The sequence below is a fragment of the Phacochoerus africanus genome, chromosome 16 (genome assembly GCF_016906955.1).
Source record: "Phacochoerus africanus isolate WHEZ1 chromosome 16, ROS_Pafr_v1, whole genome shotgun sequence".
NCBI classification, from domain to species: Eukaryota; Metazoa; Chordata; class Mammalia; order Artiodactyla; family Suidae; genus Phacochoerus; species Phacochoerus africanus.
Genome location: NC_062559.1, coordinates 32,631,774 through 32,646,523, shown reverse-complemented (window position 1 = coordinate 32,646,523; position 14,750 = coordinate 32,631,774). Strand labels below are relative to the sequence as shown.

The 14,750-nt window shown below is 37.3% G+C and overlaps 1 protein-coding gene across 3 annotated transcripts; it reads right to left on the bottom strand.

Annotated features, from left to right (window-relative positions):
- Positions 1-6,186: 6,186 nt before the first annotated feature.
- On the bottom strand, positions 6,187-12,172 carry GPR85 (G protein-coupled receptor 85). 3 transcript variants are annotated; one of them, XR_007132623.1, is made up of 4 exons: positions 10,791-11,269; positions 10,505-10,625; positions 9,303-9,392; positions 8,129-8,191 (listed from the first exon to the last, which is right to left on the bottom strand). XR_007132623.1 is itself a non-coding variant. In XM_047763300.1 (3 exons), exon 3 carries the CDS (start codon positions 9,220-9,222, stop codon positions 8,110-8,112), a length of 1,113 nt encoding a protein of 370 aa, XP_047619256.1. In that variant the 5' UTR covers positions 9,223-9,392; positions 10,505-10,625; positions 11,849-12,172; the 3' UTR covers positions 6,187-8,109. The 3 variants fall into 3 exon arrangements, 1 of the variants encoding a protein (XP_047619256.1); XR_007132624.1 differs by having other exon boundaries at positions 10,505-10,622; XM_047763300.1 differs by lacking the exon at positions 10,791-11,269 and adding an exon at positions 11,849-12,172 and having other exon boundaries at positions 6,187-9,392.
- Positions 12,173-14,750: the final 2,578 nt, after the last annotated feature.

The following is a 14,750-nucleotide window of genomic DNA, read 5'->3' as shown; positions in this document are numbered from 1 at the left end:
AGAGCATCAAGTCTGTCTGATTAAAATTAAAAGTGCTATTATGAAGTTAGCACAGGAATAAAGCAGAAGCCCAGTGAAGGAATATTTTAATGTGCTATAGATATTCTCTAGTGTTGATATCAACAAGCTGGGATCAGTTCGAGCCTATAACTGCTTAGATAGGAACTTAGTTATATAAAATATTATATGTACGAAATGGCTCTCAGTGGGCCAGTGTCAGCCATGGGAAACTATGTTTGTTAGAAATAATCACGCCATTAATGTCCTAGGGACACATCTGACTCAGATACACAAAACCACAGATTTGTCCAGGCTGGAAGAATTTTAGGGATCAACTGCTTTATTTTATAACTGAGCAAACTAAGAGGCCAAATGAATGGACCATGGCCTATAGCTGGTTAGCAGTTCAGCTCCTGACACCTAGGCTGGCACCCCTTTCCATATGGCACAGGATAATGAAATAAAAACTATGTTAACTGAGACCACAAATATCACCAAAATGGAATGGCAGTATGGCAGTGGTTGTCACTTTAGAATATGGAATCACCTTGGTACAATTACAGGTAAAGTAAGAGATCAAATAAAATGAATGAAACAATTGGGATGAATTGGGGGGTTCAAATGGGCAACACAGCACCTTTAAAAAATACAGCAAAGGGTGGCCAGGCGTGTAAACAATTGACTATAAGTCAATAGTTATGAAAGTGTGAGGACCATGGAGATGTGTGAATGCTAAGTAAGCAGGACTTGAGAGAGAATTCTGCCATTATATTCTCCACTAATCATTCCTTTACTATGTATAGTTATAAATGCTAGATTTACAGAAGGCTTTGGAGAGTTTTTTGAGTAGGGAAATAAGTGTAAGTAGTTTGGATATGGCTGGGAATGGTGATCTGAAAGGTGGACATTAAAGGGAGGCTAGATGACAGACTCCATGAAAGGAATTTACCCAGCCATGAAAATAGACCCTTTCAGATCTCCACTTTGTATAAAATGTGACAAAACTGATTTAGAACTGAAGAGTATGAGCCAGATGTAGGTAAAACACTCCATGTGGGATGAGTCGTGTAGCCCATTTTTAAAATTTGATTGATGTGATGTGAGCAGTGTCCTAAATGTCCCAATCATTTGAAAGTTCAGGTGGATTCTCCTATTTCCATGGTAATATGATCCTAAGTAAAAGTGGAGAGGTCTGGTAGGCAACTGCCTAGTATTCTTTGCTTCCTTTTGTGGGAAAAGGAGAACCTTAAGGTGAAACTGAAATCGGAAGGCTGGAGCTCTGTTTCTGCTCACTTTAGCTCCAAATCATCTCTATCCTTCTTTCATTGCTTTGTTAAAATGAACAGCAATAGCAGCAGCAATAACAACAATAATGAGAGCCAATATTTATTATTTAACGCTCACTCTGGGCTGCATGCTGTACTAAGTGCTTTATAACCATCTTTTGCCTTTTACTGCTCTGTGTTAATTTCTCTGTACTTCAGTTTCTTTTGTAAAGTATGGAAAATAATAATATCTATGTATCCTGATTATCACATAAATTCATATATGAAAATTGTTAAGTCTTTAGCACATAGTAAGTACTTAATAATAGTTGTCATCATTATCTCATTTAATCTTCAAAATAGTGGATGCTGCTATTACTCCCCAATTTACAGATAACCCAATTGAGACTCAAAGAGTTTAATGAACTTTTTCAGGATCATAAAGCTAGTAAGGGACAGAATAAGGATTTAAACTGCCAAGTCTTGTGCTTTTTAACAGCTATGCCGTTTTGGTCCTCCCCTTTCAGGCACCTCAGCTCTAGCCACACCACATTCTGGCCGCACCACATTAAACTTCTCTGATTAGTAGTGGACTCTTAGGTTGAACTCATCATGAGCTTTCAAATCTCTCTAGAGTTTGCGCACTTTATTATTTCCTTTCCCTGAAATGGCTTTCCTAACTTTGTCAAGTAGATAAAATTATCCTTCAAGCCTGAGTTCAGCTGCCACCTTTCTATCTCACCTTCCTTCTCCCATCTTCACAGAGTTAATTGCCTGTCTGTGTTTCTTTTACACTTATCTCACATATCTCTCTTACAGCACTTATCACATTGTCTCATAATTTGTTCATGTCTCTGCTGCTAGATGGTAAACTATGAGAGAAGCAATGAAAAGTAAAATTTAAGATGCCAGACTCTCTTCTAAGGGCTTCACAAGGATGTACTCATTGAATCCCTTCAATAACCCTAAGGTGTATGTATGTTCTATTACCCCTTTTTTATTGAGAAGGCAGAGAAAGGTTAAATAACTTGCCCAAGATCATATGTGGAGTAGGCACACAATAAATTATTGTTGAATTGAATTATATCTAAGTAAAAATGCTTATAAAATGATCAAAAACTCCTTTTTTCCCCCTAGAGAAAATGAACTCTCTCAATTCAAAATCTTTTTGGATGGAGAAGAGAAGAACAAACTCCTCTTTAGTCCAATTTTTTGCTTTCTTAAAGCAAGGAAAAGAAATAGTTAACTTTAACTAGTTGAAGCTCAATTATCAATTTAGCTTTCAAGTTTTTTAGGATTATAGTAACTTTTCTCCATGTTACAATAAATTACTTCCCATGATTACTAGTCCCATGATCTTGAATATCCTTATAAATTAAATGTGATTTTATTGTCTATTCAAAACCCCCAAATCCAGGACATGCATTACATTAAAATATTACATTTTAATACTTATATCAAGAATCTATAATTTTCCAAATACACAGAGAAAAAAGATGAACTGTTTTCTGCCTCCAAGCCAAGCCTGAGAGCCTGTATCTTTCTGAGGATTATGAAGTCCTGTGGCATGAGAAGTGGGGGGAGTGGCCTAGCTGTGACTGACAGGTGTGAATAATTTCAAACCCTAAACCACATGTGACTCTTTTAAGGCCTTTCTCACAATCACTCAGAGGGAAACGCATTCTTTTTACTTTCCTCTTGGGCCTTTCAGAGTTCCGGCCCTTGTATTAGTTGACTAATCAGGTGGGAGGAAAAACTGGCTTTAAAAGTCTTTTAATCCAGGGAGTTCCCATTGTGGTGCAGAGGAAAATGAACCTGACTAGGAACCATGAGGTTGCAGGTTCGATCCCTGTCCTTGTTCAGTGGGTTAAGGATCCAGATTGCTGTAAACTATGGTGTTGGTGGCAGACCTGGCTCACATTCCTGCATGGCTGTGGCTGTGGTGTAGGACAGTAGCTCTAACTCTGATTCGACCCCTAGCCTGGGAACCTCCATATGTCACGGGTGCGGCCCTAAAAGGACAAAAAAAAAAAAAAAGCCTTTTAATCCAAAGAGTTTGAGCAGCTAATGGACATTATCCCATTGGCAAAAGGAGATGATACAAAACTCCTCCATTTTAAAAATAAGTTCTTATTTATATAATCCTTTTATAAAGTTAAAGCCTCTTGGTTTCAATACATTTCGTTAGAGCTTGTTACAATGCAGTAATAGCAAAATGGTCAAAACAATCTTCTCTCCATTGCCCCAGTCCTCAATAGACTTTTAGCTTATTTGACTATTTTGACCAAAAAAAAAAAAAAAATCCAGTCATTTCCAAATGCTACTTTTTTTTAAACACCATACAGACTAATTATGAATGTGTGCCTCAAAATTGAGCAATTCTATTATTTTAATATGGTATGAAAAAAGTTACTGAGAGAATTAGGAAAGTCACAGAATACTAGCATGCCCAGAACTGAGAACAACAACAAATGTCAGCAACAATTATTTTAGTAGACCCTGTAATTTCCATTCAAAACATTTAGGAGAGAATATTAACGAACACGAAAGTGATGAATTTTTGCATAGAAAACCAAACTCACAAGACTTTAGAATTGTAAATAACCCATAATTCTGATAAATACTACCTTGTGTTTAGCCAGTATTTGAAACACTACCATTTATCACCTTTTTTAAAATTTTCTTTTAATATGGAGTTAATATAAGCTAGAGTTTTTGTTTTGTTTTGCTTTTTTTTAATAACAGTACAGTATATGCTACACGTGTAATAAAGAAAGGGACAAAGTAAATTTAATGATGAATACACAGAAGTGAAGAGCTATAGTAATCCCAGTTGCAACAAAACTCTTTCTTGCTGTAGCTGAAAAAGATATGTCTCCATAGTTGTAAATACATTTCATTGTATTTGCAATAAAAGTAAATTCTGGAGGCCAAAATTTTCAGCTGATGGGGTGGGGGCTGGGTTGGGGAGTTGGTTGCATCTCCAGTAAGGAATAAGAAAAACATTGAAGGAGTAGCATGCTTTCATGATAAAAGATGTTTATCCTGTTTCACAGGTCATTCCCATCTTTGCCTGAACACCATGGAAGGGCCCCTGGGCATTTTAGAGACTTTCTTTGATTGCGCTTTACCCAGGCATTCTCGTACTAACTTGCAGGAAGTTTTGAGAATGGAAGAAAGAACTCCTCCCTGTCTCTTAAAAGAATTGAAATATCTCATGTGGAAACGGAAAGTCAGGACAGGGGAAGACTTTAACTCTTAGGTTTTGTTGTTATTTTGTGTATAGCACTAACAACATGGGAACTCAGTGTTGGAAAACACAACATAGTGATTCATCTAAATGAAATGTGAGCAGAGTTGGGGGGGTCCTTCTGAATTGAGGAAGTATGATATATAGAAAATATACAAAAATCTCAGGGGATACTGAGAAAAGATTCTGAGAGATAAGGCACTGACAGGAAAATAGAGAACAGTCTATTTATGGCCATTAGCTTAGAAATATTTACTGTTATAACACTTGTTGCTATTACGTGTTTAATTCTGTTCTGCCTTGTTTTACACTATGCTCCCAGCACCAAGCCCAGGGCCCAACACATATTTATTGAGTGAATGAATAAATGAATAAGCAATTCAGTTAGTATTTATGGGCATAGAGGCAAATAGATGATGGGTCAACATATATCCCTATAAAAACAAATCAGTTGTCCTCTATGAAAAATCCTGGTGTTGAAATCTAACCAGCTAACATTTGAAAGATATTCAGTCAACAGGTTGTCCTACAAATAATTTTAAAATCTAATAATTTTGTATTATTTAATTGGAGACTATGTGGGAAACTGAGCTAGTTACCTCCTTATGACTCAGTTTATATCTGAATAAGATTTCACAATCACAGAGTGAATGCCTAGCTTCTGGCAGGAATCTCACAAATAAATCCACTGTGCCCAAAAGGAACCAGATGAGATTGTATAGACCATCCATGCAAACATCATCACTATTAAGGAAAGCAATTTAAAGTCTGTTCAACTCATATAATTAGTCCAAGAGGGACACATTATTATTGATAATGGATTTTTCTCACAGGGAAGTTGGATTCCCCAGTGGGAATGTATTTGTATGGGTTGAAGATTAATAACATTTTCAGGGTGAATTAGTTACAACTGTTTTTAAATACTGAATATTGGAATGGGTGCCAAAATAGATAATGTAATTTGGTCATTAAGACATTCAAGTAGACTTTTATTTTATATGATTGCTACCATTACTCATTCACTTACAAATGGCATTGGTTACCTGGGGATTTTTCTCACACACTGCTTGCCTCCTGAGCTGAAATACCAAGTTAGTCAAGAGTAGGCTTAAATGAAAATCACTACATTTCAGTATTATTCACTGATCACTGGGGCTGATCACTTACCAAAACTGTTGAAATATGTTATTCCAAATAGCTAGGTGGAGTCAGGCAGTCTCACTGGTTGTTGCTCTTGACTCTTCAATCTCTTACTCTTAATTCATGTTTCGGGTTTTTGTCTATATAATGGAGACTAGGGTTGATAAAACCTGGTCTTTCTGGCCTCAAGATCATTGCTGAATTATCTACTGAATGCTGGTGATATTTGAATCTTTAAGCAAAGTTCTTGAAGATATAGTTATGGTAACTATGTCTGCTGCAGATTTTTTTTGAGTTGGAAACATAATGTTATCAGGATATCTTTTGATAACATTTCCTTATCATATTTTAGATAATGATTTTAGTATCAACAGGGACTTTTATTGCTAGATTCAATTCAATGTTGTACATTAAACTTTGTCTCTGATCTAATCAACTTTGGTATAAAGTAAAAATGAGTTCAAACTGAGTGCTCACTAAATCACTCCTTCAGCTGTCCTTATATGAGCAAAACTAAATAGTTGCATATATCATTGAGATTTTAGTGATTTATTTTTCCTTACTTATGTTTATACTTTCTTTACAGAGCACTGTAACAGTAAAGAATTATATTCCATTAGATTCCTAATCTTATTTTTCAAGTACCAAAAAAAAAAAATTCCAAACAAATGAAAACAATGAAAAATTAACAAAAACAATAACAACTTTTCTGGTTTTGTCATATGTAATTGTAAACCATTCTTCTTACAAGTCATATATTCGGAATCCAAAATTTCTACTGTGGCTCAAATTAAAATGTAATATTTATATTAAAATTCTGAGCCAATCAACTAAGCAAGTACACATCTTTAAATATTACTGGCTTGTAAGAATAAATAGAGGGATAATTATGATTAGCTTCCAAATAATGCTTTTGAAGATATTATTTGTCAGTTTAATCAGCTTTATGCTCCCTGTCATTCATGATTTCCAATTCCAGAATATAGCAGTTACAAAAAGAAAAAAAAGGAAACCATAATAAAGCTAATCTTCCTAGTTTGTGCTTGCCTCCCAGATAAAAAGAAATTAAGTGCCAAAAAATGTAAAATTTATTCCAAAAAAGTAACAGGCTACACAAGTAAATTTTGGCAAATGCAACTTTATATTGAAATTCACACATCTGTATCTTAAAGAATGAGACTCACAGACTCTAATGTACTTCTAAAATACCAGAAATCATATTATAAGCTTTCACAAGTTAAAACTGAAATAATTTAAACGACCAATACACTGAATGTGCAGAAAGTATAAACAAGACTGTGCCTTCAGTAGAATAAATGCTTCACAAATTGTGCAGGATGTCATACTAAGGCTGTGGTCTCCCCTTGACAGCTGGCTTAAAATATAAACACACATCAACTGCCTGCTTCTTAGAACATACTAGAATGGGTATCACACCTCAGAAGAAAACCTCATTATCCCAGTGATGTGCACCTTAATTTTCAAACCACGTGAGGAAAAAGGAAAAAGTATTAAATGATCGCCCATGCACTTCCAGAGGCATGACCATGACCAGTTCCTGATTCGATTTCCCTTGACTCCAATTTGCTCCAATGCTAAATAAGATGAAAGATACTAGATAACCCTTTAAGGCAACATGTGTTTATTCTGCATTATTAGAACTGCTCAGTTGTGACCAGTTGGTACCATTAATGTTGCCTCCCAGTCCAATATCTAGTATTCATAAAATAGAGATGAACTGGAAAAAACTTTATACCAAATCAACAAAAACCGCATAATACAGTTTGATGCTAGCAATTTCACTAGTAGGTAAGGAAAGTGGTATTTAGAAATAGTAATGTATTAATACAAAAAAAGTAAACTCTATTTTGAACCAATATACTGCTTTGGAATGCTCCCCAAAACTTACAAGGCGATTTTTTTAAAGTGATAATCCAGTAATTCATGGCATATCTTTAGTGAATTACAGTACTTTAAGTCCCCAAATATTTTAGTCCTTGCAAAACAATAATAGTATGAAATGTTTTAAAGTCTTCAAACTTCTAAAATTAGTTTTTATCAACACATTTACCTCATGTCAACTTAATTTATTAAGATGTCCAATGCTAATTGGGTTTTTTTGATTTGTTTTCATAAGTAGTGATATACACAGCATTTAGCACTGATACTTAGCACCTGCTACTTTCATTGTCTAGTTTTTCAACCACATAAAGGAACTTAGGGCAGTGGTTCAGTCCTTTCTTAATTACAAACCTTCGCCGGCAGTCAGCAGGATCACTCTGAGATTTAAAATAGGATTATAGGTGAACTATTGCAAAGACTGCAGAATGTTGCCCACATCCTTATGACTGCTGATCCCATTCTTGATTTTCTTCTCAAGAAATGGCTACAGGCCACAATTGCTTAGCAGAGAAGGTTAGTGTTTCACAAGGCTAAAGATTTACAGATGCTCCTTCATATAACACAGTAAGGTTCCCTTGGTAACCTGGATTTTCTGCAGTAAAGAAGGGTTGTGCTGAAACAGCGCCTCAGCTCCCTGTTGGAGAAAATGCAGACAAAAGGATTGATTCCTGCTTGGGCAAAACTCATCCAGACAGCGGCTGTTAGAAATCCCCCTGGTACTACAGGCCCTCGTGCAAAAACTCTCCAATAACAGGCCACCAGGTAGGGGCCCCACAAGGTTAGGAAGAGAAAAGTCATTATATAGAACATTCTGCTGATTCTTTTCTCCATTTTGAACTCGTCTAAGACCAGTAGCCTTCTTCTGCCCGTGGTGTTTGCATTTTGCCTGATGCCCAGCAAGGTGGGTGGTGTGGGACCCCTTCCAAATCCCGCTAGCCAATTGGCAGCTGCCTGGCCACTGGCTCCAGGGCCATGAAAAGTCCAGTTCTGGCTGACTGCTGCTACAAACTGGACTGGCTTCATTTTCCTTCGGTCATGAACAAAAAATATCAGCTTGAGGTAGACAAGCTGTGTGGCTAGGAGGATGAGAGCAAGAAGCAGCATAAATCCTAAGGAATCATTAGCCCTGAAGGAGCGGTGCTGGAAGGTACATTGATCTTCTTCCCTAATGAATGAGTAAGTGCCCACATCTAAAACCGGGGGGAATGCCATGGCCACAGACAGAGTCCACACCATGCAGATCACAGCCAGACACGTCCAAAAGGTCAGCCTTTTTGTATAGAAGCGGTGATGGGCGATAGCTAAGTATCTGGTGACACTGATACAGAAGAGCATGAAAGCAGTGTGGAAACAGGACAAAACCCCCAGAAAGGCAATCACTTTGCAAGTCAAAGTCCCATACGTCCAGGTAGAGCCATTTTTGACAGAGTTGAATACAAATGGGAAACAAATTGCAGATCTGAGGATATCTGAACAGCAAAGATCCAACAGGAAGTAATAAGGTGCTCTATGCAAGGTCTTATCTTTCACTAGCAAAATGGAGATCAGAAGGTTGCCCACCACGCTGACTCCTATTATGAAACCCAAGGAAGTCAGTTTCAGAAAGGCTGTTAAAGGAGAGAGATTTTGCAAAATGTTGTCAGCTGCATGGCTATAGTTCGCCATAGATGGATGGAGGATAAAGATACAGCCTCAGTCAAGTCTCATGATCTAGATATAAGAACAAGGAAAAGATAGATCCATACATTTTACTGAAAATGTAATCCACAAAGAGAAGTGATCCGATCTGCAGTCATGCTTCCTCTTTTCTTCCATTTGATTTGCCATCAGAATATCTGGAAAAAAAAAAAAAGAAAAGAGCTATCAGTTCTTAAGTTAACAAGCGATGATGTCAGGCAGTGCCAACATAAAACTGTTCATTTATGGGGAAGCAAATAAAGTTTTAATTTTGAATAATGTTATTTGCTTTAGTATTTTTGTTTGAGATTTGGCTTGTTTAGTTTTCCGAGATAGGTGGATTTTAAAATGTCCCTATTTAAAAGAACATATATTTGATTGGGCATCTTTAAGTGAGAAGGAATAAAATGTTCCCCAATTGTAAAATCTGCCACTCCAGGAATTAATCACTAGTGTTGCAATGGAATCTACAAGATTGCTAATAGGAGACAGAGAGGAGACTATCCACATTTATTTGAGGTCTGTTAGTATCTGTCAGTGTTTTCCCGGCAGCTTCTCTGCTGACATGAATCCAAAGAACCCTTGCAAAATATCTATCTTTTAACTCAAGTGCCACTATTCATGCTGCATATTATAAGAGGAGTATTTGTTGATTCATCTTAAAGCATAATTTCACCATTAGACTTTGGAAATTAATAGGAACTTGTCCCAGGATTTGATGCGATTTAATCTTTTGTCTTTCCCTCCTCACCCCACTCCCCATTTTTGGCAAATCTTTTCTCTTTTAAGCCCACATGATTATTAAAAATGGTTAATGTAAATATTGGCCAGGGAAACACCCAGAGGAATAAGCACTTCCATTTGTAAACCTTGGCTGACTGGATTCAAAAGAATTTGACATGAACCCGTATTTCTTGGGCAATTAAGCTTTTCCCATTTACACTGATAATCTTTGTTGCAAATCGCAAGTGGCTTCATTCTAAAACAAAATGCACATTGTCTCCTAGGTGTCTAGGAGCCCCACCAGGGAAATCGGTTTCCTCTGTTATTCCCACGAAGCATGTTTCCTTTGCCCCTTCTCACTTGCCCAGAATATGCTGATAGAAACCCAGGCAAAACTGCGTTCGATGCTTTTAATTTCCCCACCGGTACATCCCCGGGTAAATACCGGATCTCATCATGCAACATTACGAAACCTGAAATCTGCCACCCCTGGATTTATAATGGGGGGTGGAGGAGGGGGAGGGGGAGAGAGACATGCATTACATACGCGAAGATGGGGAGAGAGATTGCTTCTGTGCTGCAAGGGAACTGTTGTTCCCGGTGATTCGCAGTCCGATATTCCTCAGTCTTGCAACGCTTTCCAGAAATGCAGCTCTCAATAAGCCCTACTGAAGATGCATTGTCTGAATGTACTTCCATTATGCAGTTTATTGTCAAAAAAAAAAAAAAAAAAAACCCACTCAAGGAGGTCTCTTTCCCAGAGAACCTGCAGTTTCATCAACATTGTGAGCCCCTTCCCCCTCCTCAACTTAACCGAGAGTATATCCTCCTACCTGTTGGTGTTGGATATCCCGACAGACTATAGCTTCTTCTTTCTATAAATTGCTGATTTTTTTTTTTGCCTTAGTGCCTTGACTGAGCATCCAGGCAGGGCTCGGCGGCGCCTGCGCGCTGGAGCCTCCTTGAGCTCCAGCCGCGTCCTCCCCTGTCGCAGCGGCACCGACTCCCCCAGTAACGCAGGGGCCCGCGCGGCGGCGGCGGCAGCGGTGTAGAGGGCGGCGGCAGGGGCTTCTTAAGCCTCTGTGGAGCAAACAGGAGCCCCAACCCGTTTCCAGAGCAGGCTGGGTTTGTTGAAAGTCCTGTCTTGTTGAACTGGCGAAATTGGGCTTTTGTCCCCTTGTGGCTGCTTCTGAACTTTTCCCTCTCTGCGTAGGAAGTAGGGGTTTGGAAAGGCTTGTTTAGGACCTCAGGCCCACCCTCTTCCCTTAGGGCAGCACACGATGGTGCCGCGGGGTGCCGCCCCCTCCTTAGCCTCCTGGAACCCTCGCTTTTCCCCAAACATTTTCTTCCATGCTCTGTTAGTGTGGTCCAAAGCATTGAAAGCTTCTTTTAGGTTTCTTCTTTAATGATCTCTTCAGCTGACCTTTGCCTTTGCAGGTTAGCTGGGGGGCGGAGGTGTGTATGAGGGGGATGAGGGGAGAAAAAAAGAACGAAAAAGAAAAGAAAAAAAAAAAAAGCACAGTCAGGAAAAATCTTGTCAATGGGGAAGAAGGGAAAGCAGGTTAGGGGAGCCCTGTCTTTGTTGGTAATCTTCTGTTCTCCAGTGCACGCAGTGCACGCCTTAAGAAGAAGCTAAGTTCTGAGGACAACTGCAAAACGATTTATGTCCGTTCTGTCTTAACGAATCTGGCAATAGAATCAGGCTTACACAAATTTTAAATGACTATTCCTCACATTTCGCCCCGCTGAGCAACAGCCTTTTTCCTTTTTGCTGGTGTGGCTGAGCAAGAGACTGGAAATGTCAAAGCACATGTGTGTATGTGAGTTTCTTTCCCCCCTTTGTCGCTACAGAAGAAAAATACTAGGAATATAACGAATTCATAAAACTTACACCAGTCCAAAAGATCCGATGATATCACAAGACATCACATAGCCTGACACCTGGGTCCTTAGGGATGTCTCTGGAATCATACAGTTCTTTATTTCATCGTTTCCGAATAATTTTGTTTGTGGGGAGTGGTATAAGATTTTAAAGGACCACACTTCAAAAAAAAAAAAAAAAAAAGACATGCTTTCATTAACTCCCAAAGTAGAACGTCTGCTTTTCCTCCTGTATGCTTATTGCTTTATAATAATCTGTTAATGAAACAGGAAAAAAAAAAAAAGATCTTTTCTACAGCAATAATTTGATCTCCAGACAGCAGTAAAATACCTCATTGCTGGGTGGTGAGATTGTGACATTCGGGGGAACTCAAGCCAATCAGCATACAGATAAAATGGGTTAATTTACATATTGTATTTCTATTGGACATACGGAGGTAAAGCTTTCTCTGTTTAAAGCTTAAAAATGAGTACTTCACTCTCATGATGTCACAGTCATTAAACAAAGCCCAAGTTGGTAATACTGAAATGATGATGTTACATTTTCCTTCCTGATTTGTTTTGGGATGTCCTAAACCCAGTTAAGAAAAACACATAATGATTAATATATGTATATTAAATTATATATATTAAATGCCTAACTTTGGCATTCCCTTAACCTAGAAAAATCAGTTCTGCAGCAGCACTCTAAGTAATTTGAAGGCATTTCCATTTGAGGGAAATATTCCATATTTTTTCCAAAGAAATAAATTCAGAAGTACTCAAAACTATACAGTGGTTTGCAACTTGTAAGTAAAATGTCAAATTCATTTTTGTGGAACTACAAATCAATTTGCTTTCTTTATTTCCCAATTAGTGTCCAAATGTACTTTGCAAAGAGTTATTATTTCCTGAAATTTTACAGTTAAAAAAAATCTATAGAATAAGTGACTTAAGTTTGTTAAATTTCATGATTGTTCAGTTCTTCAGTTGTATGGATTAGGGAAAAGCTATTTAAAAGTAAATTAAAAGGGTGACTGCATGGCCTAACCATGAGGCAATAATTTACTCTGCCGAAAGGTATAGGGAGAAGATCCAAAAATTAAAATATCCTTAAATTTTAAGAAGCAGGGATTGATTCCTTAAAAACAAGGGGGGGGATATGTGTGTGTAATATTCTTTGATGCTCACAATTCAGGGTATACTAGAGCCATTATTTTCCTTTGTAACTGTGTGAAGTTACATCCACTAGCTCTTCAGTTTTCCCAGCTGTTAGATGAGAATGTCATTTTCTTGCCTCACAAGGGGGTTTAAGAAATTAATGAGGTATTTTACATTTAGTTCATTAACTACTGGAGAAAACATTGAAGTCTCTATCTTCCATCAACCAGAATTTTTAGAAATTATTTATTATATTAATAGACAAAGGCTTGATATCATCTACAAGTTCTAAAATGTAAAATTATTGCTTCAAATTGTATAGATCATAACCTTATTTGATCATAGCTAATTTTTTTCATTCCTTATATCACTAAACCTAGAAAAGGTGACAGTCAGGTTAAGAGTTAAGAGACAAAGCAAACCACAAAATACTATACACCCTGGATTCGAAGGGTTCTAAAAGTTTGAAGAAGTCTAAGGGTTTTTAAGTTCTTAGCATATCACATTTACTATTATTGATTAGTGGTTTAGGAAAACTGATGTAATCTGCTTTATTTGGTTCTTGTAATAAATATATGCAATTTTATTTAAAAGCAGCAATTATCTTCTTTTCAAAATTAATTGGACATTTCAGATTTTTGCCAAGTGATGCACAGTCTCATGATGGACACATGCAGTGTTTTTGTTCTATGCATTGGGAACTTCCATATACCACCATAAAAAAAATTATCTATCCTAGAACATGTGACTAACAGAAAGAGAGTGTATACATTTATGTTTTGATAATGATTTTCACCTAGCTTGCAGCAAAAAAGTGACCCTTTTTCACAGACGTCCAGGTAACTGAAAGTTTCTAGGGCTTTGTGCTCATGTGCTTGAAAAACAGAATGGTGAAAGAATATACTAGACCTGGAAGACTGCCATCAGATTTTAAAAACCTTGCCTTTGGTGTCTGGAATGAACATAATTGTGAACACCACAAACAGTGAGATTTCTTTGGAATTTTAATGTTTTGAAGATTAAGAATATAGAATGTTCCTTTCCAAACTGCTAATGGGTTCATTTGTCAGATTTTTCTCTTTACTCTGTCTCAAAACAGGTTCCAAAGTGTTAATATAATACATTTTTAATTTTAAACACAGCATCTCTAAGACCTTCCGTCTTAATTTAAGATCCAGGCTATTCAAATTTTCTGATATTTGTGTTGACAATTTCCTATCTGAAAACTTTAAAACTTATTCCTTTATTTAATTCGCTTAACAAACATTTGCTGCGCTTACTCTGTAGGAATAATTATGCTAGATCTTGCAAGAAAGGAAAAGTCAAGAGATAGGATCAGTGTATAGGGGGTTGCATCAATGCAGGGAAAGCCTGAACTTGTAGAAATAGAGTGGGTGGAATGAACAGAAACAAAGGGATACATCTGATTGGTAAGAGGAGACAGAAGCATATTTTTTAAATCAAGCGATTAAATAAGGGAAACAAAGGATAATGAAGAATAAGAACTGTAATGTTTGGAGCTTAGATAACTGGGAGGCAGGAGATGCCATTCACTAAGGGATAGCAAAAGTTAAAAGAGGGAGCTGGTTTGGTAAGAAAGACAATGAGTTAATTTAGACATATTGAATGTGAAATGCTGGTGAAACATGAAATGCTTATATCTTATATGCAGTTGGCAGTGAAGACCCCAAATTCAAGTGCTTATAGGTAGGTGATGGTGGAACTAGGGTAAATGGCGGATGACACTCCCAAGGGACAGACTGTTGAAAGAT